This window comes from Euprymna scolopes, chromosome 25 (assembly GCF_053919585.1).
Source record: "Euprymna scolopes isolate OS-2025 chromosome 25, ASM5391958v1, whole genome shotgun sequence".
Lineage (NCBI taxonomy): Eukaryota > Metazoa > Mollusca > Cephalopoda > Sepiida > Sepiolidae > Euprymna > Euprymna scolopes.
The window spans coordinates 62,291,372-62,317,785 of NC_136506.1; the positions used below are offsets into that span (position 1 = coordinate 62,291,372).

Genomic DNA, 26,414 nt, shown 5'->3' on the forward strand with positions numbered 1-26,414 from the left:
TGAGTAGTTGATGCCAAACAAAGTTGTGTGTGTGGAGAGAGGGCAGCACCAAAAACGAATTTTTCTTAAACAACTCCAATCAGTTTCGACTAAAAGTCAAAAAATAAAAGACACCGTGTGCATATGGCAGAAGAAGACAGGAAGTTATTCAACTCCTCTACTTTCTTGAAGTCATGAATTTCATAGCAAAATTAACGTTTTCAGAGAGAGCTGTCATAAGAGGGAAAATCAAGTTTTTCTTTATTAACAAAAAAGCCGGGAAATTCACATTTATGATAGGTAATTTAAATGGAAATCAGCTTTTTTTTTCTTGAATAAAAACTATAAATGAAATTCTGCTAAAAAAATTGTTCATTTGTCTAAAACATCCCTCATGAAATGTAACAACTAAAAATGAGAGTTACAAAGTTCTGTCCATTTTCTACTCTCCAATATACCAAGATATTTTGAAGCCACCAGCTATAGAAGAAAGAAAACAACCACTTCCTTGTATAAATCAAAGAAATTGGTGTTCATGTTGAAGTTATTCGACTTTTTTTTTTAGAAGAACTCTTTCATGCGACCTTCTCATTTTAATTTTATTTTTTCTAATTTTTCTGATGTATTTATTTGTTATAAAATGAAAACCATCATAAATCATCCATTTTATCATCTTATTTCACTCGATCAGAGTTGTATTTTCTGACAGTCTGCAATTTGGCAATCTTGATGTTTGATTTTGTTCACATTCCATTATTAAATTCAATTCAAGTTATTTGGCAAAAAATAAAACAATTGTGCTTTAATGCTATGTAGGTAAAAGGTAGTAAAAATTTACAGAAGAGGGCATAGTAATCCAGCACCTAAATCTACCTTCAATTGTGTTGTCGGTGCATTTATTAATTCACCTCGAAGTCTATGCCAAGGTCCAGGAATTCTGATTGAGAACACATCTCCTTCAGTTCAATCAAAATCTGTGGTGAAAAAGTTTCATGTATTTGCATAGTGCTCTTTCTGGTGCAAAGTAAATAAAAGGTTCTGAGGTATATCATAATACTGATTGATGAGATTATAGACCCAAATCAGATGAGCAAATAATCATCGGCACTCAAGGGAGAAAAGGTTAAGCTTTTTAAATCGGCTATCATTAGATTTGATAGACTTTGCAGCATTTGAATAGCCAATCTCTGAATGAACTGGATATCATGCATTAGATATGGAAAGAAGACTGGATACCATACTCTAGCAGTGGTCTGACGAGGGAGACAGAAAGAAGAAGAAATATTTCAGGAGTGAGTTTGCAGAAAAAACATTGTACGAGAAGTAGGATACTCCTTGCTTTGTTAGCTGCCTGAAGACAATATTACGATAACATGAAGGACAAGTCAACCAAAAAGCCAAGATGTTTTGTCTCGTTCACCTCCTTAAGCAAAGCAATCTCATCATTAAAAGTAAGAGCGGTGTCAAAAGGAGAACCTACTACAATATGGCAGTATTAAACTACATTAAGGTCTAAATCTTATTTAATAAACCATTTCCAGGTATGTTGAAGGCTAAACTGATTGTCAATTTTGCTTCTACAAGCTACTAATTTGACATCATCTGCAAATAGGAACTTGTTTCCAATCATTTCTGGAATGTCACTGATATACAGTAAGAAAAGAATAGGAAACCAGTTCAGAACTTGCAAGCATCCATCCCAAATGAAAATCGCCATTTACCTAAATTTTGTAGGTTTGATCTCTAAGAAAGGATTGTTGTGTTTATGCAAAAGTAAGTAGTGATTGACAGAGTTAAAGACTTTAATAAAGTCTAAAAAGACAATGTCAGCAGTATCCCCATCATTCATTATACTCATAACTCATTCTTCCAAGTAAATTTGTGAGACATGAACATTTTGGAATGAAACCATGATAGAGAGATGGTAGCAGTAGATGTAAGATGAGCCATCATTGCTCACCTGAGTAGAACTTCTATTTATTTTGAGACGACAGAGGTGAGGCTCACAGGTCTATAATTCATTGCGTCTTTTTTGCTACTTTTTTAAGGATAGGACAGATTGTACCACTAACCAATTAGCAGGAACAACTGCAGTACTCAGCGGAAGGTTAAACAGGGCTGCTAAAGATTTAGCTAGTTCAGATGCAACAGCCCATAAAATTGCTGGATGTAGTCCATCTGGACTTTGTCCCTTACTCACATCCAAGGACAAAAGCTGCTTCTTGACCTCATCTTGAGTGATGTTGATTGATTAATGATGCTATTATATGTTGCAGGTTCTCTAGGGTCATCAATTGTGAATATATTTGCAAAAATATCAGCAAAGTGAAATGCTTGTTGATTTGAGTGCTCAATTTTTTCTCCTTTGGAATTTCGTAGAATTATGATTTCATGGTTCAATTTTTTGATTTCTTGGTACGTGAGCATAAAAACGCTTTGAATTATGACCAACATCAGGAGCAAGCTATTTTTCAAATTTTTTTCTCTGCATGCTGAAGGTGTTTTCAACATGATTACGTTGTTTTCTGTAGACCTCATAAGCTGCCTCTTGATAATGTCCCCATGTAGCATTTCTCAATTTACATTAATGAAGAATATTCCTAGCAATCCATGGTTTATGCTTCTTGTGTTTTTATGCTTTCAGAGGTACTGACATATCTGTAAGATGCAACAAAAATGTCTTTATTCCTGTCCACCTTGTATCAACAGTTACTCAATGAGGTTATGCCAAGCTAACTCGGAGGTTGCTTGAAATCAAATCATGATTCACATAGTAGCAAATTTTATACTCCGCTTATCTGATGGGAGGGGGTGCAAATGAGGTGTGCATGCAAAAACTTAGAACTGCATGATTATTCTTGCCAAATGGAAGCAAAATTTGCAGAGAAGAAATGGAACTAGGATAACAAGTGAACACAAGGTCAATATGAGAAAGTCACTTTGGCATTTGGAGACAGATTTCAAAGCATTAATGAGGATTTGGTCATCATCTGTAAAACTTGGGACTGTGAAATACGGAAAGTACAGGAATATTTTCTCTGTCCTTTTTTATATTGCAAAGACCAGCACCATATTTATCAAACATGTGAACATTAGAAAGGAGTTGAAGTTGAGATGGCTTAAGCGAGAATCTTGCATACACCATAACACCACCTTTTCTTTGGGATCTGTCATAGCGAAATGAAGTGAAATCTTGAAGATGATTTTCTGCTTCTTTTACTTCTGAGCATAACAAATTTTCGGTTATCATTACCAAGTCTGCTTTATCATTTGCAATAATAGATTGGAGTTCATGATAGAGTAAGTGTTTGTTAAAATAATTCTGAGGGTGTGATCAGGGATTTGATGGTTTGGCCTTTGATCTCTCGTTAGGGATCTTCGAAGGGAAGTAACAAGATTTTGATTCTTCTTCATCTGATTTTGCTTTTAATTCTGCCAGGGAAGTTTGGAGTCCTTCAAGATAGTTATCAGGGGGAGGGGACAAGAGGAACGAGTACATTATCTTTCCATTCCATTTCTCCAGCAACTCTGCGGATTGACCTTCAGAGTTCTTCAATGGATTTGTTCTTCCAGACAAAACTTTCTGAAAATTCAAACATTTGTTGCTTTTGTTTAGCTTCATTAAAAAAATAAATTTAACTTTTATAGGACAAACTTACTAGATTACCTCTGGTTACATAAGAATTCTGAGGGCTCTAATTTGAATCTGTTCATCTGATTTTTCAAGAATAACTTTGATGAAATTGGTAATAGTTTCAAAGTCCTCAGAAGCAGTAGATTTTGTGATCAAATTTCTCAAAGACTGAAGTGGTGCTACAGTTTTTTTCCAAAAGAATAATGTTTTATTTGAGCTTGTAGGTCAAGATTATTTTGCTTGAGGTTATTTTTCAACTGCTTGCAGTCACAAATGCAGGTTGGTGATGGTGCATCATAAGCAACTTGTGTTTCCAACTGGAGTCATGCTGTAGGCGTATTGCACTAAAAATATTATTCAGCAACTCTTAAAAAGACAAACTTGGTGTTGATCAATGAAAATAAGATTTTTTTTGTTGTTTTTATCAGCAGAACTTTAAAGCATGACTTACTTGGTGCTGATAAATAAATACAATTAAAACAAACTTTTGTTTTTACTTTCTATTTGTTGATTTTTTTATAAAAAAGTGATGCATTCAATTAGTGATCCAAAATGTTGATGGTTCACATCAAAATTTTCTTTAGTCGGCCATCTTTCCTCCAACCTTTCATCTCCAGATCTCCGCATTTTCTTATGAAAGAGTTGATCCTTTCAATTTGGCCAAACCAATGTAAATTAAAACCAAAATTAAATTAAAAATTTAAATAGATTTGTTTCTTGTAAAAATGCAGTCATTGATTAAAAAATGTCTACAAATTAAAATACATATTTAAAGTAATTCTTTTAATATAAACCCATTGTTTAACTCTTATGATGTATCTGATGAGGAAAACAATGTTTTTTTTTCTTTGTAGAAGTTCAATATAATAAACAATACAAAAATAGAATTCCTTAGCTTGTTAAATTTTATTTTGTGATTTACTGTGGAACACCCAAATTATACAGCTCCAGTAAAAAGTGCAACTCATTCTAAAAATAAAAGTTAAAAGAAAAAATATAAGTATAAGAAAGAAAACAAAAAAAAAAAAACAGCCAAAATAATTATCATAATATTAATTATATTAATATTAATTGTTAAAAATTGCTGTTCAATAACAGCATATTCACAAAACAGCCATTTTGTTAGTAGTGTTTGATAGAGATATCAGACGGTATCACTACTGTGCATATTATCTCTGCTGAATTGTAACCACAGAATGACTGACCAGTTATCCATTGAACCGTTTAGGTATCTACCTCCTCAACTCGGCTGGCAGGCCAGCACTAGCTCACCACTGCTGACCAACATGGATTGATTGATCAGTGTGCAAAAGTTGACACATTTCATTTCTCTCTCTCACTTTCTCAAAAAAGAAAAAAAAAAAGAAGCTAAGTGTTTTAATAAATTTGTTCCTTATAAAAATAATCTTCAACTTAAAAAACATCCATAACTTAAAATTAACCTTAATGTAAAAGGAAACTTTTTTTTTAAATGTTAAAATTTCTATCATCTTTGTTTTTTGTTTTCATATTAAAATGAATACTTATTTTCAGATCAAAATGCTTAATATTTTATAAAGAGTTCAAGCTGAAAATAAAACCTAAATAAAGCAGTATTATTTTCCAATGGGGTAGTTAGTTCCATTTTCTAATTGAAATTAACAAAAACATATCAACTTTAATATATAATAGAAAAAGTTCAAAGATGATCAAGGAGGGTAAACACATTTTAAAAAATTATGTAAAAAAGAAAAAAAAATTTAAAAAAGAAAAAAAAGGAGAAAATAAAGGTTATCCATTATATTAGTGAGGTAATGAATTGTCAGTGTATTATCTTAGTGGATTAACCTGGTAATGGAACCGGAACCTTTGAACACTCACACAAGGTCTCGTTATCATCTATTTTTTTACCCTTCCCTTAATTGTTTATGGAAATATTTTTTGCTGAACAAAATTCTAATGTCAAAAATTAAAATCTAATGATTTATAGAATTGTCTTTTTTTTTTTTTTACAATAGAGTGATTGAATATCACTTCTCAGCATCCATCTTGTTGACAAAAGTTTTGCCTGGAAAGTTCCGTAAGATGTGTTTTTTTTTGTTTTGCATCATTGAGAGAAAACAATTTGTTGGAGGTGGTGTGAAGCCAATGTTTTTTACTGCTCAACAAAGCTAGCTTCAAGGTGGCTTGAAGCATTAGCTTTGGAAAAATACAACAGTTGATTGGTCAGTCAATGGAGGACATTTTCTTCATGTAGAAATGAAAGAAACCAGCAGATATATTTTTATTGCCAAACCTGAAAAGAACAAGAAAAATACATGAAGTATTTATATATGATAAAGTCTAAATCTTACTAGTTTATATGATAATCTAACATATAAAGTTATCTTGTAGAATTCTTAGCATCAGAGCTAAATAGCATCTGCTAACAGATATTTGATTCTTGGTTGTCAACAGCAACAAGATGAATGGTCACAAATAATGGCTCTGAAGAAACAAAGATCAGAACAAGAAAAAAACTGATTGGCAAAAAGTGGAAAAAAAAAATGGTCAGAGATGGAAAAAGAAAGAAAAAAAACAAGATGAAAAAAATATTTGATTTCACTCATAATTTATGCACATACATCTTAAAGAAAAACAATACATGCGGTGAAATAGAAACAGTCTACTTGTTAACGGTTTCCAATTTTGAATTTGTAAATAGACAAGAAGTGTTTACATTTCTGAATTTTTTAGATAACGATTGGTTATTTGTATTATATTTGGAATCTCCAAACCACTGTTCTCATCTTGAGTGTCATTTTCAAATTACAATTGCAAATTACTAAATACCTCTGTCCAGTCATGACTGACAGAACAAGAGCATGCTATCCCCATGAAGTAGATAAAGGGTTCCGTTTGAAATTTTATCCAAATTCCCGAGTTCGACAAGATAGACTTGAAGAAGGTCGGAGGTTACACTGACCAAAATGTTGTGAAAATGACACTTAAGATGCAAACAGTAATCCAAAGATTCCAAATGATACAAATAACCAATCCTGATCTAAAAAATTCTGAAACGTAATAATTAGTTTTGTTTAAAAAATTACAATTTATTAAAATATAAATAATTAAAAAAGATTTTTAAAATTATTTTGATGATCATCTTTTTTTTTAATATTATATAATTGCCAAAATGAAGACCTTAAAATGAATTTCACAAAATCAACAAAATATTGAGTTGTTTTATGCTGCTGCAGTCTAGTCCTCCCCTGTTTAATAAAGAGCAATGTGTATTTAGTTGTAAATATATATCCATCTTGTCACACTGTCTACTTTTCATTTTTTTTGTTGTTATTGCCGTGTTGTAAATTCAATCTTTTTAAAGATTTTCTTTTTCAATATACATGCATAATATCCCCCACCCATCCCATACAAGCGATCTCTAATCTCATCAAATCATGACTGCTTTTGCTTGCAGTTGACAAAAGAGAAAGAAGAGCCCATCCATTTACATGTCACTATGAGCCCTAACTCAACCTAATGGAATTTTCTGTTACTCTAACCTTGTATGAAAAAATGCCGTTTTCAACTATTTATTTATTTTACACAGACACGCAAGTCTAACTATTGCTACAAATTACAACCTATGGATCTCAGTGACTCAACGCATTAAGAACTTCTCTGCACCACGGTGCCAGGTTGTTTTTTTATATAATTGTAATTTTTGTTTAACTGAATATGAATGTTTACAGACTCAAACTTGTTCTTACCTTGACAGTACTATCAACTGCTCCAGAAAACAAACGTCCTCTTGATACAGCTAGGCATGCCACACTGCCTTGATGTCTCATAAGTGTTTGGGTGCAGATCATATTGTCCATACTCCAAACCTAAAACAAAAACAAAACAAAAAAAACAAAACAATAAAAATATTTCATTGACGCATAAGAAATTGTGATGACCAAGCGGTGGTCAGTCCAACAATCATCTACACTGAGTGCTGATTTAGTAATGTGGATATCCTTTTTATCTTTATGACAGATGATGACAGTCTAGAAGGTGCCAATGCTGAGATCGAAGATGTTTTCCCGTGGTCTTAAATCTATTTGGGAGCTGGAACTGAGTGTTGGTAATCAATAGCTCAAATTCTGAGCAAAGTCCTAACAATAGGTGGTCGTTTGAGTTGCATTTACCAAGTCCATGCTTCTCAATAACAGAGTTCCAGAGTCTATGGTCTTTCCCCACTCTCGCGTTAATGTCCCCCAGCAGCATTAATTTGTCGCATGGTGGGGCTCTGGTTATAAGCTTGCCAAGCAGCTGGTAAAATTCTCGTTTCACTTCACTGTCGGCGTCTAGGGTTGGTGCATATGCTGAGATGACAGTAATGAAGTTATCAGAAAGTAGTGGAACTTTAATAGACATAAGTCTCTCATTTACAGCTGTTGGTGTGAACTGATGATCATGCACGATATGTGATTTTATAGCGAAGCCAACTCCGTGTATTCTTTTTTCATCTTTATCCCTTACCTTCCAAAAGAAGTTGTATCCTGAGCCCTTTTCTTCCAGCTTACCCTCCTCTGAGAGTCGGGTCTCGCTTAGTGCAGCAATGTCCACATTAAGAGCCGCGAGTTCCTTTGAGACCAAGGCAATTCGTTGTGCTGGTCTGTCCATGTCATTGAGGTCTAGCAGGGTTCTTATGTTCCATGCACCAAAGGTTAGATATGTGGATTTGTTTTTTGAATTTTTCTGGTTTTGACCGCAAAATAGGGTGTCCCACTGGATGTGGCTTTCCAGTCAGGCACAGTTGTGACTTCCAATTTTTAGCCATTTTCTAGGACCTTCCCTATTCAGGGTAGGCAGCGGCTGTCCTCAATAGGCCTGCCCAGTCGTAGACGCAGGACCAAACCTCCGGAAAGTCACAGTTCCAAGAGAGGGCAACTATCACGCGTCCACCGCCAGCGTGCAGGTCCAGATTAGGAGCTCAGAGTTTCACCAAAACCTGCTCCCTTCGCCCTTGTCCCGTCGCCGTTGGTCTTGTTGTAGAAGAGAGAAAAAGAGGAAGTTAAGCAGTAGAAGAGAGAGAAAATCAAACCAGAGGAAAGAAGGAGAAGCCATTGGCATATGAATTTCTTTAGGGTGGGTATCAACTTGCCAGGAGGAAACCCACACACTGTGGTTCCCAAATCATCCTTCGTGGCACTTGTGGGGGTGACGTGCGATATCAGGGAAAGGGGGTTGCAATGGACAGCCAGAAAAGAAAACAATTTGTTTATTAACTGCCTCATAGCCAGTCCATTTGGCTATTGGGATTTTTTTAAGTTAGAGTTTTCCTTCTCCTAGCTTTATCCTAACCAAGGGACCCGCAAGGCAGTAGCGCAGGGGTTGGTGCTGTGTCAGGGTGTGTCCACACGATTGATGGACTATGTCATAGCACCTCTGGGGCCTTCTGCTGCTCCAAGATCCTTGATATTTAGCTTGGTGCTGAAAGGCACCAGTATCTGTGTGTGGCCATGAGGAAGTATGTCAGAGGTCTTAACACTGGAGAGACTAAGTATACTGGCAAAAAAGGCTTACGCATTCTGCTTCTTATTCGTCTAAAGGCTAGCCAGTGGCAGGAGCTGGAAGTGAAAAGCATGCAAGCAAGAACTTAGCACTAACACTGCTGCACTAAATGCATCACAGTGCCCTGTGTTTCTATACACACACAGTTTTCTAAGCATTTGATAATAGTATTACCTTTTAGATAACCGTACCTACATTCTTAGCACAATTCTTATCTTGTTCTGGCCAGGTCTTCTACTAAACATTCGATAATAATATGCTGACGCATTTCATGTTCATACGTTATGCTATCACCTTTTACACAAAAAAAAAAAAAAAAAAAAAAATTAAATCTTGCAATTAAAGCTAATGATTGATGTCAAAATTGATTTTGACTGATGTTAAAACATTTTGACCATTCCCATTTTCAAATGAAGTCATCTGGTCAATTAAAATATAAAATTTATTATAAATAAATATATTTCAAAAAGTGACATTCTTTTTATTGATTTAAAGAATCAATAACAATTATTTTGATAGTATGAAGATGGATAATATTTATTTTCATTTTTCCTCATCTCATGCTTGTGATAAGACATTTTATGAATGAGCCCCAAAAAATAGAACATATACATTTTATTTACATTGATATATCTCCAGTAACATTATGTAGTGAAAAATTTATGACAAAACCGTTCGGATTATTTGACCAAGGGCTTAGAATTGTCTTTATCAAGACAATAACTAATGGATGGACAAAGGTGTCATGGTTATTAATGGCCATTCTTAAATGGAGATTGGGCAGACGTTGACACTTTGAAAGCTGCGCTAATAATAATCTTCTAAATTTTCACATGAGATTACAAAGCGCCCACTTATGTTAGTACTGAAAATATATGTAAAAAAGAGATAACCCTGACTAAACACAGCCTTAATAAAAAGTTTTGTTTTTTATTTATGGTTAGTTAGAGGATTGGTTAAGAAGATGAAGAAACTTGGTACAGTTAACAGAGTCTTATCGCATCTCACAGAAATTAAACAAATATAGTGTTATCAGCTTCCATGAATAACACTAACATCTCCATTACTAAAAATGCATCAACATTTATTCAAAAGAACACTGGAACATAATGGAAATTGTTTGGTATACTGGCTTTTATTGATAAACATATCGTGTATCCTAATGCCTATTCTAGCAGTCCACTTGTGGCTAAAGGACAAGAATACATCATATTATGAGGTAATCATTTCTAGAACAAATTTAAATGGTATTTTTGGCACCAAACTTCATTGAAGGGTATTTATTTTGAGTCGGTGCAGTCGTGTCTCCATTCTCACATAATTAATCTAGGTGTTAGCATGTGTGTACAAAATTAAGCCCAAACTCAGTCTAATGCAAGACACTGTGCATACAAATAAACAAGAGAGGTCCTTCATATAACTGATACACAATTAATGGATATTATTTTATTATTTTTCCATTAGCTTTTGTTTTTGCTAATTGTATCATCTTACTCCAATATCTATTTTATATTTTAAAATCATGATTATCATAGATAAAAAAAAGTCATGTCTATCATATCTATTGTCAGCAAATCAAGGAGTGAACTGAAAAGATATTTTATACAAGATAACAGGGTGTTAATGCACTTACTGATCCATGCTATTTTTTAAATTGTATTTCTAAGTTTAATTAAAGTTTTATATGTTTTTTTTTATTATTCAATTATAGGGTTAAAGTACAGAATAGGTTCAAAACACCCTCCCCTTCTCATGTTAAGAATGGCTTTTCAAGTAACATTATTATTTCAGCATGGATCAATAAGTGCATGAGTACCGATAACAGTAAGAGTACTCACCCGCAGTGAACGATCATAGGAAGCACTGAATACTTTAGTTCCAGGATTTGTGGGTAACACTGCCAAGGCATAGACTGTACCAGAGTGACCCATGAGGGTAGTGACTTGATTGTATGTATCCAATTCCCAGACCTTTAAAAAAATAAAATTTAAAAAAATTTAAATACTATTTTTTTTGCTACAAGATGTTGATTTATAATAGTTTCCAATTGAAACGGATGTAAAAATTATTCTGAGATATTAACAAATAAAAAACATGTGAAAAATAAAAAGTGTTTAGCTTTTCAAAAGGGCACATTTTTTTCTGTCAGTCATGAATGGGTGGAAGTCTTAAGTCATTCATAATTGTATTCTTAGTATCACCTGCATGGAGAACATGTAGAGTAATGGATGTGAGTGCAAAGTAATAATCAGTTTTAAGTGACAGTCTTCTGGAGGTTGAAGGTTCAATCCTCAATGCAGGCCATACTTTGAATACAATTACAAATTACTTAAGATTTCTACTCGGTCATGACTGACAAAATGAAAGCAAGTTACCCCTTTGGATTAAAATAAAAAATTTTTTTTTATTCCATTTTCACCCCAAACAAGGCACTTTGAAGTAGGGGGCTACTATTGGGGACATAAGTTGCAGGGGTATTATTACATTAAATTTGAACTTCTGCATATCAGTACAGTTGGAAAAGCAAAATCCCGGAAGGGAGTTCCAAAGCGTAGCAGTTCTGGGGAAGAAACTATTGTAGTAGAATGCTTTCTTACACCTAGGGATCTCTGAAGGGGTGGGATTTAGCTGCTTGTCGGGTTTGTCGAGGGGTATTCACGTCGAGGAGGTACAAGTGCTTGTAGTTCGTCAGAGAATTCACCAATAAAGTACTTGTAGAACAGGCAGAGGGATGCAACATTTCATCGATGGGACAGAGGCTGAAGCTTAGACAGTTCAGGACCTATCAGGTTGGCGGCTCTCTTTTGAACCCTGTCCAGGAGTGAGAGACAAGTAGCAGATGCACCAGCCCAAATATGACAACAGTATTCCATACATGGGTGAATGGTGGCCTTATAGAGGTACAGGATACTTTCAGGCGTAAGTAGTTTTTTAGCGCGTTAGAGAGATCCCACCTTCTTTGCAGCAGCCTTAGCAATGCTCTCAATGTATCTATTCCAGTTCATGTTTCCTGTTAACCTTAGGCTGAGGAGTTTAAAGGAAATACTTTCGAGTAATGTGTTCTTGGCCATTGCTATTGGTGGTAGTGAAGGTTTCTCGTAGTTATTGAAGGAAACAAGCTTAATCTTGGCAGCATTGAATGTGACCATCCATTTTTGTCCCCATTCCACTACAGATTGGAGGTCATCCTCTAGTGTTTCTGCCATTTCCTTAGATATGTGTTCATTTGTTTTCCTCTCGTGCCTGTTATAGAGAGTGGTGTCATCAGCAAATATACCCATCTCAGAAACAATTTTATCAGGGAGGTCATTTATGAATATCAAGAATAATAAAGGTCTGAGGATAGACCCCTGAGGTACTCCCACATTTATATCATTGTTTAGATGTACGACCGTTGAGGACAACCTTGATTTTTAAGAAAGATTTAATTACTTTATGTATTTTTCCAGTGATACCATATGATCTAATTTTCCTTAGAAGACCATCGTGCCATACCCTGTCAAAAGCCTTAGATATATCGAGGGCTACCGCTCTAGCCTCACCTGTTTTGCCGAGTGAATGGTATATACGTTCAGAGATTACAGTTAGGATATCTACTGTGGAACAGGCTTGCCTAAATCCATACTGATTGTCGGTTAGGAGTTTAGCAGCTGCAAGGTGATGGACTAGAGCTTGATTAATTAAGGACTCAAATATCTTGGCAAAAAGAGGGAGAAGGCTAATGGAGTGATAATTTAATGAGTCAGTTCTTTTGCCAGAATTCTTGAAAACTGGTACCACAGAAGCGGTTTTTCAGCAGTCAGGAAAGCAAGATTCGTTAAGGCATTTATTGTAAAGTTTGGAAAGTACTGGAGCAACATCAGCGGATCATTTTTTAATAGCACAGCCGGGATGAGATCAGGTCCACATGCTTTTGAAGTTTCTAGGTATTTTATGATACTATATAGCTGGGAGGGGGTGATTTTCAAGTCATCTAGTGTGGCGTCTGTCCACAAAGGAAAGTCAGGGAGGGAATGTTGTGCTGGGTCCAATGTGGAGTTTGAGGCAAACCAACTGGCGAGCAGGTTAGCCTTCTCGATTGCTGTGCAAACAACCTCATGATCGCTTGACAGTGGGGGAATAGTTTACTTCATTGTTGTAGATTTTCCAAAAATCATGAGTTCCTAATTTCTGTGCTTCGATGTGTTTTCTGGTGGTTTCAGTGTATTCCGTCTTAGCTGTCGCTAGTTCTCTCTTACAATTACTTCTAGCTTCTATATACTTCTGTCTGTTTGAACTGGACTTATGTTGGTTGAATCTGCGGTATGCATGCTGCCTTTGAGCAATGGCAGCTACACAAGTAGAAGTAAACCTTTGGGGAGAGTGAGGCTCGCTATAGAATTTCCGTATGGGAACATGTGCTTCAATTGCAGTTTTGAACCATTCAGTGATCTCATTTGCGCACTGTTCAGCTGGAAGAGAAAAGATATTTCCCCATGGAAATTTTTTAAATATTTGTAATACCTCATTGTTTGGAGCAGTAGGTCTTCAGTTTGGGGTCGAGAATTTAGGGTGATTTCTACCATTATCACAACGTGATCAGCGTTCCTGAGTGGGCTGTGGACATTTGTTATACAATCATTGGGAACTGTGGTCAGAAATAGATCTAGAAGTGAGGCATTTTGATCTTGCTGATCTGGGAAACGTGTCAGAAATGTAACCATCTGTGATAGGGAATGAGATATAGAGAAGCCATGTGTTGTGTTACCAGCTATGTCTGTGTAAGTAGAGAAGCCAGTTACTGTGGTGGATATTGAAGTCACCAAATACATGTGCTCTAGTATTGTGAGAGAGTGCTATATCTATGCTGTCAGAGACCTTGTTTAATAGGGTACAGTCCTGGTTTGAGGGGGAGCAGTAGAGAAAATACAAGTAGCTAATATTATGTTGCATGTTTTATGTTGAAACACAGCAAAAAAAAAAGTCACCCATGAAAACGAGAATTTTCCAAATTAAAACTTGCACTATTATCTAAACTCAGAAAACACGGCTTTTTCTCTGCATTATTTTTAACTAGTCTAAATTTAATACTTAACCCAAATTTCAGAGTTCAGCAAGATGCACCTGAGGAAGTTCGAAGATTATATTGGTTGAAATGTTGTGAACATAACATTCAAAATGAGAACAGTAGTCCAAATGATCCAAACAATAAAAATAATCCTTATCTCCAAAATTCTGCCACATACTAACTGAAATTTTAGGTTGAACCATAATATTGTCTAAAAACATTTTAGCCACATGATTTTATAGAGAATTGAATATGCCAAATAAAAAAAATATTGCATTAAGCTTTAATACTTTTTTGGAAAGATATGAACCCAGAATTTTCTCCAAGCTATCAACAAAATAGCAACTTGCCTTTATATATATTTGTATATAATCAATTGTAGCAGTTAAACTATTTACTATAAGCGGATCAATGCTCGGTGCCAAAGTGATTCGGCCACACTGACCAATCAGTTGGCAGGGCGCATTGATTTTAGCTGTCCCCTTAAGGACTATTTTTAGCCCTTTGGCATCTCCGCTGCGATCGCCAGAGAGACGCCAGCAAGCGACCTATACAGACCTCTCTCACTCACCCCTCCCACTGTTACTTGTCGATGATTGCGGTCTCATGGCAGACGACACCTTCAAACAGACATTTACACTTTATTTCTTGCTCTCCAGTTTGAGATACAATCTCGCATTTTTTTAAATAAATCCTTTATTATTGTTGTTTTGTTAAAAGCAATGTCGTTTGGCCTTGTGTTTATTTAAGTAATTATTAGGAGAGAAATGCACAACATTTCCCTCCTATTAAACAATCAATTACAAGTATTTTTATTGCAGCTTTAAATAGCTGAAAAAAAAAAAAAAAAAAAAACCGTTGGCACGTTACAAAATATATAAATTTGTAGAAAGGATATCCGTCTCTATATACATTCAATTTTGATCAGTTTCCATGCACTTAAGCACTATAATACAAGGATTGTATTAGTAGTATATTTAAGAAATCAGTTCTGCTTAACGTTAATTTTCAAGTTATCTAACTTAAAGTTTCTCTGAATTAAGCCGAATATTGAATGCTTTAGGTAAAGTCAACATTTGACTACTGTGAGTTGAAGAATGAGCATCTGATTTTAAAATGAGCAATTATCATGTGCAACTGGAGGGATGTCAGAAGGACAGATGACTGCATGCTGATGGTTGTCCATCTGTAGAAAATGGCATGATGGTGGGTTAAATATGGCAGACGTGCTTGTTCTGTGTCACTCTTTTCCTTTTCATAATGAATGTATCTGTATATAAAATTAAAATAAAAACTATACTTATTCTAAAATGCAAATGTTGTCACTTGTTTTGGTGTGCCAACATGGATGGCAAAAATATGTTGGATGAGGAGAGGTCCATCGGCCCACAGAGTTAGAAACAGCAAACCAGAAACAGACAACACATCATCTTCTATTACCCCCCCCCTTCTAAAAATAGTACTAGTTCCGAATATTACCACTTACGTGTATGCAATTTTCATAGGTTCCACACAAAATATGGTGATCTGTAATGGCAATACTGTAGACACTTCCACCAGATGTCTCCAACATACGAATACATTCCAATGTTTCTAAGTCCCACATCTGTAAAGATAAACAATATTGATATTTTAAAAACATAGAAACAAAACTACTTTAAAAGAAAAAACAAATACTCTACTTAGTGAGCAGCCCAGGAAAAGGAATTTTACAACATACACTTATATATTTCATCTTTTTTGTTTTTTAAATACTAATACCACACACACACATATATATATATATATATACACACACAGTGTGGATAAAAACAAATTGTTATCTAGAAAGAAATATAAATTTACTTGAAAATGAATGACATCATAAAGCTGGTCTTAAGGACAAGTGTTTTTAGGTCATACTCAAATGTGAGAGAGAGCGAAAGAAATGTTATGATAAATACAAGCAAAATAATGAATTCAAAAGTATAAGGTTCACAAAAGAGATATTTTATATAAGTTTAAAATGTAAGCTTACATAGTTAGAAACACATAAAATGTTTATTCATATTTTAGGATTTTAAGAGGGGGATTTATTAACTGAGATATTGAGGAAGTCTGAGTCAATAATTTAATACAGATCTGAAAAATCCAAACAAAACTTCTCCACTCAATTGCACAAATTACATTTGATTAAAAATTATTAATAAAAGTCAAAGTTTATGTGTTTTCACTGTGGAAAGTTAATTGAGAGATGTTAGAATTTAAATAACTTTTGTTTTTATAAGCATACAGCAATATATTTTTTATAAGTTTTTATAAGCATACAGCAATGTGAAAGAGTTAATGCATTGTGCATATGTGTGTACGTTAGTGTCAAAATACATGTGCCTATGACTGCATGCATGTGCGTATAAGTTCAAAATGCTTTCTCGATGCCTGACAGAGAGGTTGGAGAAGAGAGTGTAAAGAAGATTTTAGATCTATGGTGGACTTTGGCTCAAACTTTTTATTGAAGAAAAAATTTAGTGGAGCAAAATGGCAAATTTGATAAATTTAGAGAAATGCATTGGATTTGCTAAAAGCGTTTTTATTTATGTGAGTGTATGTGCAGAGATACATGTGCAGAAACTATTTTAAACATCTTTATTTGGGATATTGAAGAGTAAACTTTGTCACTCGCTTGGTTGGTTGGTTTGTTTATTTTAAGTTGTAGTGCCATGCCATGCATGAAAAGGGGCCTTGCACCCATCAGAATCAGAGGATCGGGCCTTCAAATAACCTTGTAACATAGCGTTTTCCTTTGACCCAGGACTCTGCCCAAATCAACCACGTTTCTGACAGCATCGATGCAGCACTCTCCCTAGATACTAACACCCAAGTACATATATTTGGTAATTTTAATGTCCACTACAGTAATTTACTTGGTTTTTCTAGTTACACAGATGTAGCTAGTAGAAAAACACAGATTTTTTATATCCAATTCTCTGACATTGATTGTCACATTCCCAACTAATCTCCAAGATTGTCAGGATCAGTAAGCCTCACTTCTAGACCTATTTCTGATCACAGTTCCAGAGGATTGTGTGACAAATGTTCATAGCCCACTCGGGAATGCTGATCATGTTGTGATATTGGTAGACATCACCCTAAACTTTTGATCATAACTTGAAAGGCCATTAGTCAGAACAGCACAGTACTTCAAGGCTGTCTGGGAAGCTATCAAGGATCACATCAGAGATGCTCCATGGCGAAATATCTTTTCTCTTCCTGCAGAACAGGGTGCAAATTAGGCTACTTAATAGCTGAAAGCGACAATGAAGTGCATGTTCCCACACAAGTTTTATAGATAACCCCACTCTCTTCAATTGTTAACTTCTACTTTGGCATCATGTTTTCCACAGATTTATCCAACATAAGTTCAGTACAAAAACACAAAAGTATATAGAAGTTAGAAATAATTGAAAGAGTTAAATAGCAGGCATACTGAAATTACCAGAAAACGCATGGAGTTACAGAAATTAGAAACTCAAGATTTCTGAAAAATTTATAACAGTGTAAGAATGGGGTAATCAACAATTCCTTCACTATTCAACAACTATGAGGTTCTTTGCATATTACCAAAAAGGCTAACCTGCTTGTCCAGTGCTTTACCTCTAACTCAATATTAGACCCAACAAACCACTCTCTCCTAAATTTCCTTTTGCAGGTAGAAACCACACTTGATGATATAAAAATCAGCCCTTTCTTATGTTCACCTAGACACCCTGAAAGTATGTGAGCTTGATCTCACCCTTGCTATACTATTAAAATAATTATTTGCTGAGATTGTCACAGTTCTCTCCAAACTCTTCAACAAAAATGCCTTACTAAATCTTACTTTCCAGACTGTTGGAAAATTACTTCTGTAGTACAAGTTTTCAAGAATTCTGGTGAAAAAAACTGACTCACTCAATTATCTCCCCATTAGCCTCCTCCTTTTCACAAAAATCTTTGAGTCCTTAATTAATCAAGCACTAGTTCACCACATCATAGATACTAAACTTCTTTCTGACCAACAGTATGAATTTAAGCAAGGTCATTCTACTGCAGATATCCTAACTGTAATCTCTGAACATATATATCACACACTGGATAAGGCAGTAAGGCAGAGGAGACTAGGACAGTACTTGTAGATATATCTAAGGCCTTTAACAGGGTCTGGCATGAAGGTCTTCTCATGAAGATTAAACCGTATGGTATTACTGGATGAATACTTAATAGAATCAAATTATTCTTAGGCAAGAGAAAAATCTAGGTTGTCCTTGATGGTCGTATGTCAAAACGTCACAATATAAGTGCAAGTGTGCCACACTGATCAATCCTTGGACATTATTTTTCTTGATATTAATAAATGATAACATTTTCTCAGAGATGGTTATATTTGCTGATGACACCACACTCTATAACAGACATGAGGGGAAAAAAAACCTGTAGCTGAAAGGAGACATAACTGGATGGTAACATTCAATGCTGCCAAGACTAAGCTTCTTTCCTTTAACAATTACAAGAAACCTTCTCAACCACTGATTGCCATGACTAATAATATGCTACCTGAAAGCTCTTTGTTCAAACTTCTCAACAAAACATTCACAGGCAACATGAACTGGGACAAATATATTGAAGATATTGCCAAGGTTGCTGCAAAGAAGGTGAGCTCTCTCTACTGTGCTAGAAAATTACTCACATCTGAGAGTATTCTATACTTCTACAAAGCCACTATTCACATGTATGGAGTATTATTGCCACATTTGGGCTGGTGCATCTGTCACAAGACTTTCGCTCTTAGACACAGTCCAAAAAAAAAAACAAAAAAAAAAAAAAAAAACGAGTCTTCAACCTAATAGATTCCACACTATCAACCAAACTCCAACCTCTTTTCCATCACCGAAATGTTGCATCGCTGTGCCTGTTTTACAAGTATTTTAATAAAATGTGCTCCAACAAACTCAAAGCACTTGTACCCCCTCGATGTTAATACCCCTGACTATCCTAAAAAGCAGCAAAATTCCACCCCTATACTGTAGAGATCCTTAAATGCTGAAAAACCTTTTACCTAATATTTTCTTCCCTCAAACTGCTAGACTTTGAAAATTTCTCCTGTGTCCTTGCTTCCCTAACTGTACTGACATACAGAAGTTAAAGTGTAATGTGAACAGACATCTTGCTGCTCAATTACCTACAGAATGCCCCTGCAGATTTGCTCCCAAATAGTAACCTCTTAATCCAAGTGGCACTGTACCTTGTCTAAGGTAAAATAACAGTAAAAAAATATATAATGGTAACTTTTGGTAATTGAAAATAATATTAATTTTATGATGTCATCCATTTTCAAATAAATATATTATATAACAAATACTGACTCAATGGTTATGGCTGGTCTTGTATATATAATATATATAAAATTTCAAAATATTGAAAATGTTGGAGATGTTAGCTTTTTTGTTAATGATCCTGAAGGAAAACAAAACCAAAAACACCAATGTTTTTTTTTTTCAGATGAAAGAATACTTTAACAATCAAGAATTAATTTTATCAATTCTTTATAATTTTTCCAACTGAAAGTTGAGATTAAATCCATTTTGTTTTTATTTCAAATAATATCACAAAACATATTTCAAATATTGAGCTGATAGCCCAGATTGCCTGAATGAAGATAGCAATGAAAGGTTGCTCAAACGATGGGCATAGATTGCCTGAATATCTTATTGACATTAACAGCAGTCATACTTTGTGGTGCCTGGTACATAAATAATAAAAGCCACCTTGACTTTTTTAATTCAGTTGTCCATGGCAAAAAACAAACAACAATTACTTTCTTAAGGTTAGCCCCATTACAAGTCAACATGTAGGACTCAATCATGTCATCTAAATTCTAAAATTGTCACATGCAGCAGATATGGAAAGTGTGTCACATCAAGATTCACATATCATTACAGTAAAAGAGAAAATTATAATTTTACCTTTATAGTTTGATAAGATCCACTGTACAAGTGATTATGCGTTGCTACAAGAGCACGGACCCAGTGGTTAAGACCAGTAATTTCTTTCTTTAGCTCATAGGTCTGTGCATCCCATACCTAAAAGGAAATTCAAATAGCAGAAAAGATTAAAAGACAAAAGGAAATGTTTTTAACATTATTGAATAAAAGACAAAGTTCCAGAGTCATATTTTGGCAGGAGTCCAAGTGAAACTCATAAGAAATCAACTGAGAGTCTAAATATTGGAAGACTTGAAAATAAAAAGTCAGAGTCGGAATCAGAATTTTTAGAATCCTGGAAGTCAGAGTTGAACCTTGTATCTTCTGATTCTGCAACCCTAATAATAAAAATAATTTTCTGAGATTATAATATGAGAAAAAAAAAATTACTACCTCTAAATGGAGCCTACAAAGGAGTGAGGTCGGGGGATAAGAAGAACTCTGGAGGCTTTGGTTTTCTCCTTTTACTTAATATGGTATAAAAAGTATATAGAATTACTTTTTATAGTAACAACATGTTATTAAAGAATGTGCATAAATCTTGACAAAATTAAAATTTGATCAAATTTCCACTTGTAAAAATTACCATAATGTTAAATTTGAAAACTTACATTACTTAGAATTTCTATAAATAATTCTGATTTTGTTGATTAAAAAAAAAAAAAAAAAAGTAGTTTCCTATTTCAAGTCAAAGAACGGGGGTATACCAAAGAAGATCCAAGTTTTACATAGAAAAAAATTATAGAAATAAGGTTGCATGTATTAGAATAATCTTCCTTGACGATATTGCTTGATAAATATTTACAATTGAAGTTATAATTCATATAATAACCTTCCAGTTAAATCAAAAAGACATGCATACAAAGATAAAATTAAAATCAAACATTAGTTTTTTTTTGTAAAGGCCCCAGTAATATTTACTTCTACAGCTGTTGTAGAGACAAGTTAAATGTTTTTAGATATTTTTTTTTTACATAGGAATCACCCAAGGCCCAGAGACCACACAAGGATAAGGGTTAAGAGTGTGAAGACAATCAGATTGTAGTCAGCTGGAAAGCAGGAAAACGGAAAGCAGTTCCACAGCTTTCTTCATGGAATCTACGTTTAGGTTTAGGTACAGATAAAGAGTGGGGGGAAATTAGTGATAGTGTTTTCAACTAGACGAGTGTTTCTTATGAAATTTTGGCGAGGGGGGAACCATAGATTGAAACTGTCAAGCACTTAGAATGAAAATTACAATAAAGCGGAGACAAACTCACAACATCACTTCTGTGAGATAGACGTTGCAGGGAAGAGAAAAGGACATCTCCTACGAAGCTACGAAGTCTATTTTGAACTCTATCAAGGCAAGACAAGTCCTTTCTAGCAGCTCCTGCCCAGATGTGGCAACAGTAATATATCCTTGGATGTACTTGGCTCTTATATAGATAGAGAATAGCATCAGCAGTGAGATATCTACTGGATCAATAGAAGGATCCCACCATTTTTCTAGCAGCCTTGGCAACAGATTTGATGTACGTGTTCCATTTCAGATCAGGAGTAAAGGTCAAGTCCAGAAGCTTGTCAAAACATGACACCTTCCGAAGACGAGAGCCATTCATTTCAATTGATGCCAGATGCGGATCGGAACGTTGATGATGTAAAGATAGAAGTTTGGTTTTAGATGCATTAAAAGTAACCAGCCACTCCTTTCCCCATTGTACCATTACTCCTGATCTTAAATGGAACACGTACATCAAATCTGTTGCCAAGGCCGCTGGAAAAATGGTGGGATCTTTCTATCGATCCAGTAAATATCTCACTGCTGATTCTATTCTCTATCTATATAAGAGCCAGGTACGTCCAAGGATGGAGTACTGTTGCCACATCTGGGCAGGAGCTGCTAGAAAGGACTTGTCCTGCCTTGATAGAGTTCAAAATAGACTTCGTAGCCTCGTAGGAGATGTCCTTTTCTCCTCCTTGCAACCTCTATCTCACAGAAGAGATGTTGCGAGTTTGTCTCTGATGTATCGTTATTTTCATGGAAGGTGTTCGACTGAGCTTCCATCTATGGTCCCCCCTCACCAAACTTTCACAAGAAACACTCGTCTAGCTGTAAACACTATCAATAATTCCCCCCACTCTTTATCTGTGCCTAAACCTAAATGTAGATTCCATGAACAAAGCTTCTTTCTTAGAACTGCACGCCTGTGGAATTGTCTTCCGTTTTCCTGCTTTCCGGCTGACTACAATATGGTTGTGTTCAAGTCTAACGTAAATAAGTTCTTGATGAGCCGTTCCATATAAGTTATCAAATTTACCAAATTTTCATTACTAATGATTACTATATTGTCCAATTTCTACTGTACACTCTTTAACCCTTATCCTTGAGTGGCCTCTTGGCCTTGATAATGTGGTGATGCCTATGTAAAAAAAAAAAAAAAAAAATATGCTCAAGATCAGAGGAGAGAGAATTGGAGAGAACTTGGTCGTTTACTGACTTAGATGTGCTACCATAGATGGTAGTGTCATCAGCATAAATGTCTACAAATGATGTAAGGATGTGATTTGGAAGATCATTAATGTAGATCAGGAAAAGAGTTGGGCCCAGGATGGACCCCTGAGGGACTCCAGCATTAATACTGTGAGCTTCTGATTTTTGCCCATCCACTACTACTCTTATGAAACTATCAGAGAGAAATAATTCAATAATTGAGAAGACATTTCCAGCTATACCATAGCTGGAGATCTTGTGAAGTAAACTTTTATGCAATACCCTATCAAAAGCCTTTGATATGTCAAGAGCAACTGCCCTAGAAAGGTTGCCTCCATCGAGAGATTTGCTAATCCTATGAGATATAACTGTAAGCACATCTGCTGTAGATCTAGCAGAACAGAAATCATATTGTGTTATTTTTGCTGAGATGGTTGATTATTTCTCTATTTAACACAGATTCCAGCAACTTACTCATGACACACAGGAGACTTATTGGCCTGTACTGAGAAGAAGATGAGCAATCACCTGAATTCTTAAATACAGGGCATACTGATTACATTTTCCAGGGTGATGGGAAGCAATTTTCCTTAAGACAACCTTTAAACAGTTTTGTAAGTATAGGCGTTAGTTCTGGTTGAAGTTTTTTTGAGTACTATATACAGAAGTATTTAACTTTGTGTATTTTTTAATTATTATCATTGTGAATTTGTGTGCAATATTTATTATCATGATTTATCAATATCCCATCTGAATCAATTCCATATTCAGCTGATGCAATTATTGTTAATTATCTAATGGTGTCTTTTACTTCCCTTTTACTTATTGTTGCTTATTCATGATGTTCGTTATAATTGTAGAAAATCATCTCAGTTTCTCTGACTTACCGATCATTTGTACTACCATATATCTTATTAATACCCAGTGAGATGATCCTGGTCATAGATGCACATGCATGCAGAAATTAAATAATGAAAAACCAACAAAATCAATCTTTAAAAATGTACCTATCGACCAATGACTGAATTGGTGATAAAATTAAAAGAAAAAAATTAAAAGAAGGTTAAAAAGAAAAAAAAACAGAATAAAAATGTCGAAATCATGGGATACAAAAAGAAACCACATGTGGAACAAATACAGGGTGGAGCAATAAATTGGTTGCCCTAAAGAAAACACTACAGTTTTATTTTAAAACTTTTATTGAAAAAAATCAATTCAGGTAACTTGATTATATAGTAGAGCTGACATTTATTCAATTCAATCTTAATCACTGCTTCGATACAGGTCCAGAACTAGGAGCATGCTTTTTCCACGATGCGCTGGTGGGAGCTCGATGAATACTTGGCAGATGGTAGCAATCAGGCTGGCTTTTGTGTTGTAGCAGTTCATGTTGGTGATGTTCTTGATGTATATAAGTAGTCTAGTGGGTTCAGGGTGGGAAGGAGAGGGGCAGTAAGAGAAGGGTACAAAGTTGTATCTTTGGACTTGTGGACCGATGCCGAGTCCTACTGCCACACCCAAGGTCACCTAATTGTACCAGGGATCACCACACTCTTCAGCACATCCAGGTACACTTTGGTGTTGACTTTCAAGCCGGCTTTGAAGATGTGAGGTGGCATGATGTGGCCCTCACTTGAAACCATACAAAGGATCATAACCGTGGCCGAAAACCGTTTTCATCACTCTGGGCACATCCCTGTTATTCATGGCAATCCAGTGATGCATTTTAAGGGTGCTGGCAATGGTCCTGTTGTCATAACTTAGATCAGTAGAGAGTATGAGTTGTACAGCGGCGCATCTCCGATCTCGCTCGTTGAACATTGTCACTTCCAGACATGATAGAAAACCCCTATTGCCCTTGGGATGTGTCAGCTAGTAGATGGAAAGTATGAGTGTAACAAATCACAAAGAAATTATTTAAAACAAAGAATTCCATGACATTAATATTGAGGCGTTTGTTAAAACTTACTTTGTTTACCTTCTACAACCATGATTAACATAAAAGGTATATGAAGGAAATCAAATAAAAAAAAATTAAGATACAATTAAAAGTTGTCAACCAACATAATTATTTCTGTATTATTTTGATTATTCAAATTACTATTCTCATCTTGTTTGTTATTTTACAATGTTTTGCCGATGTAACCTTTGACCTTCTTCATGTGCATCTTGTTGAAGTTAAGAATCTTCATGGATTTTCAAACTTTGATCCATAGAGGATATATTGTTCTTGTTCTGTCAGCAATAAGTGGGCATAAGTATTCTAGATAGAACAAGAGCAATCTACCATTGTGGACCAAAAAAAGCGTCCCGTTTAAAATTTTAGTATAGACTTCAGAATTCAATAGAGATGCATCAGCATAAGGTGAAACATTGTGAAAATAACCAAAATGAGAATAATAATTCAAATGATATAAATTATCAATCCTCATCTAAAAAATTAAAAACAAAATACTCTTTATTGTTTGTATTACCCGTATGACTTTTAGAGAACCACTGAATAATTTATTTCGTGCTGATGCTAATGTACAAACTGGATTATCATGGGATTCAATGGTCTTCACTCTTTCCAAAGAGTCAATACTCCACACCTAAACAAAAATAAAATAATTACATTGAATTATCACAACATAATAAATCAAAAACAACAAAAATAAATATTGAAAAATTTCCAGACTGTGGGTTTTAAGGAAGGATAAAGTTTTAGTTATTTATTGACATTTTTGTAAAAATTTAAAAAAATAAATAAAAACTATATAAAAAAAAACAAAAAAAAAACAAATAAAAAAAAACTTCTTTGACAAATTTTTAGTCTGAAATGCAACCGATATCATTTCCTTATTTAAGGCAGAAAATTTTTATAGGCTCTTCCTGATACCAACCCACTGTTTATAATGTAAATTCATTGTCTTTTACTGATGGCATTGAAAATATTTTTTTCCAAGGCATACTTGCTAAAAAGCTAAATTTTGTTTGTAATACTGCATTCATAACACTAAACTTGCAACAGTGATTGGCTAGTTGCAACATAATACAACTCATTTGCATAATCAAGTATTAACATTTTTTTAATATCCAACCATCCCAAGGTTTACACCAACTTCATTCAGTTTGGAAAAATCACCATCTCTCACCCATTGCAAAGGAAAAGTAAAAGCAGAAAAAAAAATAACCAGAAAAAATGAGTTGTGCCATGTTGCAACTATACAGAATGTGTTGTATATATAAAAAAAAAAACGAACGGGGGGGGGGGGTCTGTAGTGCAAAGTGTTTTCAATGGGATAAAAACACAAGCTAAAGGTTTAAATTGAGGGAAGCTGTTTTGTTGTGATGACGACAATGAAGGAGAGTGTTGTAGTGAATAGTGTGTTTTAAATGTTCAAAAAGAAAACAATGTTAACATTTGCGAAAGGTAAACTGGAGGAAAGAAAAAAATACAAGGAACAGAATACCAGTCTGTATTACAAAGTGTGTTCAATGATAAAGAAAACTCAATCGCAAGGGCCGTGTAATATTTTGTTGTTGTTTTGATGACAACGTTGATGAAGAAGGAGATTCTTATAGTGGATAGTATGTTTTAAACTTTGTAAAAGAAAGCAAGTAAACTGGTTATTTAACGTTCGTTTAATGATTTTCTCTCTCTTACATTTTTCGATCTTACATGACTTAAATGATCTATGCATTAAATGAACTTGATGCAGGGCGAAATAATGTCTCTTAGTGATGAAATATTTTAATTTTAGTAACCGTTCATTTGTA

At 34.7% G+C, this 26,414-nt stretch overlaps 1 protein-coding gene across 1 annotated transcript in view; it reads right to left on the reverse strand.

The window, feature by feature from the left end:
* Positions 1-5,653: 5,653 nt before the first annotated feature.
* LOC145247393 (uncharacterized) overlaps positions 5,654-26,414 on the reverse strand; it is a 288,614-nt gene continuing 267,853 nt past the window's right edge. The window contains exons 18-23 of the mRNA XM_080109097.1: positions 25,130-25,246; positions 20,165-20,281; positions 15,670-15,789; positions 10,975-11,106; positions 7,345-7,464; positions 5,654-5,888 (exon numbers count right to left, since the gene is read on the reverse strand). Coding sequence (XP_079965223.1) covers positions 5,877-5,888; positions 7,345-7,464; positions 10,975-11,106; positions 15,670-15,789; positions 20,165-20,281; positions 25,130-25,246 — 618 coding nt within the window. The 3' untranslated portion in view covers positions 5,654-5,876. The remainder of the gene's footprint in view (positions 5,889-7,344; positions 7,465-10,974; positions 11,107-15,669; positions 15,790-20,164; positions 20,282-25,129; positions 25,247-26,414) is intronic.